General features: G+C 31.1%; 1 protein-coding gene across 1 annotated transcript in view; it reads right to left on the minus strand.

Moving 5' to 3' along the window:
* Positions 1 to 4,459, minus strand: part of LOC107745995 (DNA annealing helicase and endonuclease ZRANB3-like) — a 20,837-nt gene that overhangs the window by 12,927 nt on the left and 3,451 nt on the right. Inside the window, exon 2 of the mRNA XM_016560026.1 lies at positions 2,468 to 2,566. Coding sequence (XP_016415512.1) covers positions 2,468 to 2,566 — 99 coding nt within the window. The remainder of the gene's footprint in view (positions 1 to 2,467; positions 2,567 to 4,459) is intronic.

Genomic DNA, 4,459 nt, shown 5'->3' on the forward strand with positions numbered 1-4,459 from the left:
AGTCTGCAGTGTCCACGGGCATGTTGCTGGTGTAACCCGCAGTACCACGGCAAAAGCCGAAGAAGAAGCGGCTCGTCGGAGAAGCATTATAGCCGTGACGGCGGCAAATAAATATCAAATCATTATTTAAAACTACAAAAAGGAGACAACAACGGAACAGGAGAAGATGGCATACTTTGTCTCCACAAGGACTTGTACCACGGCAGATCAACGTTGTTTGTCGCGGACAACTACTGATGAATAATGCTATGTAGTATAATAAATGAAAAGAAACTTGTTCTTTGCTTTGTTTTATTTTATATAAGAAGGTGTAACAGGCTACGGCGTAGGTTCGACGCAGAAGTACAAATTGGGCTTTAGCCCCGCCCCTGCGTTAATTGCGTTAAATATTTTTAACACGTTAAACTGAAAAAAATTTATCACCTGCGTTAACGCGCTAATTTTGACACCACTAAAATATATATATATATATATATATATATCAGTGCAGTCAGAGAATCTAAAAAAGTATCAACATGGCTGTTACTTTAAGTGGGAAATATGAATATGAGGAGACGCCTAAAGGTCGTCCCTCAAGGTCATGATGTGTTCAACCGAGCAGAGAGACGTTCGTTAAAGATCTGCCAATCACATGTACGGCTCTTATAGGCACTGCTCCAGTTCTCCTACACCAGCTGTACCGCTGTCCCACAACATCTGTCCACGGGGAAGCGCTCGGCCCGTTACAAAAGATTACATTTCCAGCCCACGCCAGGCATCTTTTCTCGCTCTTCCTATGTCTTCCTACTAAACTCCACCATTCATCACTGCTCAGCTGAAATGGCCTCAGGAAAAGCTCTTATTAAAAACCAACCCGGATAATATTTCTCAATCAAAGTCAATTAGGGGCCCCCTGCTTATATCTGCTTCCATTTAATACAGTTGCAGAGAACTATAAGAATCCCAGCGTTACGCTGTACAAACGAGGACTGGGAGATTTCAACACTTTATTTGCCCTCAGATTAACACTGGAAACCCTGGCCATCCAACCGTGTGTTCAGGACTCAATGGAGACCATGTTTGAGGCAGTTCTCATATTAGAGCTACTGATGCAGATCCGGGTTGGTTCGGTATAAAAGAAATCCTGACGAATTTGAAGAATAGAAGTGCTTCTGACAATACGTTATATAAGAAATAAATTTTTGTGCCTTGCATACTTAAACATTTGGTTTTCTATGACTTTTGGTTGTGAATTCTGCTTATCATGATGTCAGTTAGTTAAATGATTAGCTAACATGGATGAGATTTAGTCAAAAGAATGACTTGTAATCGCATCAGTAAGAATGGGTAAAAAAAAAAAAGACAAATCAACAGCAATATTTCACGTGTACCGTATTTTCTGGAATCTTAAATACATGTTTATAGTGTTTACAATGCTTGTAAAGTTTATTTTATTTACTGGTATTTTACTTTATTTCTTCATGTAATAATAAAACATGACTTATACACCAATGCAAATTTTATTTTTTTTCGTTCTCTCAACAATTTCCAGAAATACCATATGCCATCATGATCCAGCAGACGTGTTATGAATTTATGGAGTTTCTGAAATAAAATAATAAAATAAAATAAAAATTGAATAAAAAAAAAAGGAAAAATATATATAAATAAAATCTAAATGTAATTTCTTAAATGCGTAACATTTTTTAAATAAAATATTAAATACTTGGTTTTTTTATTTTAAACATATTACATTTATATTTTATATGTATAATTTACATATAATTCTATATAATTATGAAAAATTTATAATTTTACATGTTGAATAATACATAAGTATATTTTTAAAAAAAAGAAAATATTAAATACACAATTCTACATTTATAAACAAAATATGCATTTAATTTGAAAAATTACTAAAATATTATTAAAAATAACAGAAAATATTAAATACACAATTCTACATTTATAAACAAAATATGCATTTCAAAAAAAATTTTTTAAATATAAATAATTTACAAAAATTTCAGAGGCAGTGAAATCGTTGGCAGGCCAAGGATAAATCTCTTGGCGCAACTATGAAAGAAAAAAATCTTGACTATTCTAACCCTTACCAATACTAATCTTTACTAAAAATCCTTACTAATGAAGCCAACTAGTTGATCTAGTATCTTTTCTGCAGTGCTTTAAAGATGATTTTAGATCAACTGTTGGTTCAAACACTGAATTCAACCCCAAGCAGTTGTTTTTTTCAGCTAATGAACTGAATTATAACACTTGATTCAATTCACTGAAACGCATGATTCATTTGAACTGATTTAAAGAAATTAAGTGCCATTTTGATGGCAAGATACGCAATTAAAACTCCCAATGCTCACAAAACAAAGAGTCAAATGAGTCAAAATGCGTTAATCGCAACATTCACGATGTTTGGCTGCAAAATCATTGCAAATATAACGCAGCTGTTTGGGTTTCTAGCACTGTAAACCTTGTCGTAGATGTAGATCCTGTCCGTGTTTTTGCTGGCACAGAACTTCAGACAATCATACACGGGAACAGAGTTGTCCGACTCCTTTTGAGTGTGAACCTGATGGGGTAGGGGCGTGTTTGTTTTGGTGATTTCAAATGTCAGCATTGGCTACCAGAAATCGCTTACCCCCACCTTTAACTTTATAAAAAGAAAACTTTGACAAAAAGAAAGTCATTCAGGTTTGAAGGTCTGTCTTGGAGTTTTTGTATTATTAAAATAACTTGTATAATTTCCAGCTTTTATTGCAATTTTTATTATTATTTTTTAAATAAAATGTAATATTTTTTAATCATATAAAATATTACATAATAACTGTTAAATTACACAAATTATATATAAAATAAAATTGTATTTTTTATTAAAAAAGTAATCATTTAAAAAAAATTATAAAAGAATAATAAATATACAAATAAAATTATGAATATATTTTAAATGTCTTTTAAATAATAAAATGAATTAAACGAAACAATTGTCTCGAGTTTCTGTATAATTGGTGCTGAAATCTCATGTCTCAAACTGCTTTCGTAGTATGGAAAAAAAATGAGCTTGAACATTCGTAAGGTGAAACTAACTGGAATATCAAATATTGGTTAAAAAAAGTTATCAGTTATAAGCTTTTACAGTACATAAAGATAATAGCTTGACTTTTTTTTTTTACTGATATTGCTGGCATATACATATATATATATATATATATATATAACTTTATTGGGATTTTTTAAAATGTATTCAAACATCTTTATTTCTTAAATTAAATTATTATTCAATGCAATATTCTTGTAAAATGGGCTGTTCACCTTCAGAAGTTAGTGATGAGCGCTTTAGTTTAGTATCGGTTCTTTATACTGGTTATTTGACACGTTACAACAATCAGTGTTGCTCATAAACAATATCGACTGATCTAAAGTAAATGATAGGAGAACTTCCGTTTTAGGTTGTATTGTTCCTTTAATTTGAAAATTCCTGAAAGTGGCGGCAGTGTGTTTGGAACAGACCTGGATCACAGCTGGAGAGTGTTTGTGGGGTGAATTCATCCTTTCGTTGCGTTTCTTGAGATGCATTCAAATGCGTTTCTGCCACATCCTGATTGGCCCGTTGGCTTGGACATGCAGGCGGGGTTTGTGGGGTGCTGGGGCGGGTCGGTTCGCTTTCATGGTCTGAATTCGAGACGCAGATGGAAGTGAGCAATGAGGAGGATGAGGGGTGCTCCGGTAATGATGAAGGTGTGCTGGGAGCTAATGCACAGAGAAAGAAATACAGGGTCAACCTCAGTCCACTGTTGTAAACGATACGTCAGTTCTGTTTCAACTTGATCATTACATTTTACAGCACAAAACTAGTCTGGTTAAATGGATATTTCACCCAAAAAATAAAATTATGACTTAATTTCTTCCATGGGACACAAAAGAAGAGGGTAAAATTTTGTAAATTATATGTACAAATGTTATAATATTAAATACTAAACTTAATCAAATACACAGATTTATTATATATAAATACAATAAATAGCACCATGTACTGAGGTTTTAATGAATTACTATAATTTAATTTTATTATTTTTAATTAAAAATATATACTGTTAATCAAATAGCCAGTGCAATAAGTTTGTACTTTTTAATAAAAATATCCAATTTTATTATATAAAATTACAATGAATAGCACCATGTATTGAGTTAAATGAATGACTGTAATTTCATTATTTTTAATTAAAAATGGTATTAATCAAACATCAAATGTACAAGTCTTACATTTTTTTAAATTATTATAATTTAATTGTAATTTAAATTAAATTGTGTTTTTAATAAAAATATACTATTATATAATCAAATATACAATTTTATTATATATAAATACATTAATGGCACCATCTATTGAGTTTTTTTTTTTTATTAATTACTATTAATTTATTTTTTTATTTTTTTATTAAAAATGTATACTATTAATCAAATA

This window comes from Sinocyclocheilus rhinocerous, unplaced genomic scaffold (assembly GCF_001515625.1).
Source record: "Sinocyclocheilus rhinocerous isolate Xijiao unplaced genomic scaffold, SAMN03320098_v1.1 scaffold1339, whole genome shotgun sequence".
Lineage (NCBI taxonomy): Eukaryota > Metazoa > Chordata > Actinopteri > Cypriniformes > Cyprinidae > Sinocyclocheilus > Sinocyclocheilus rhinocerous.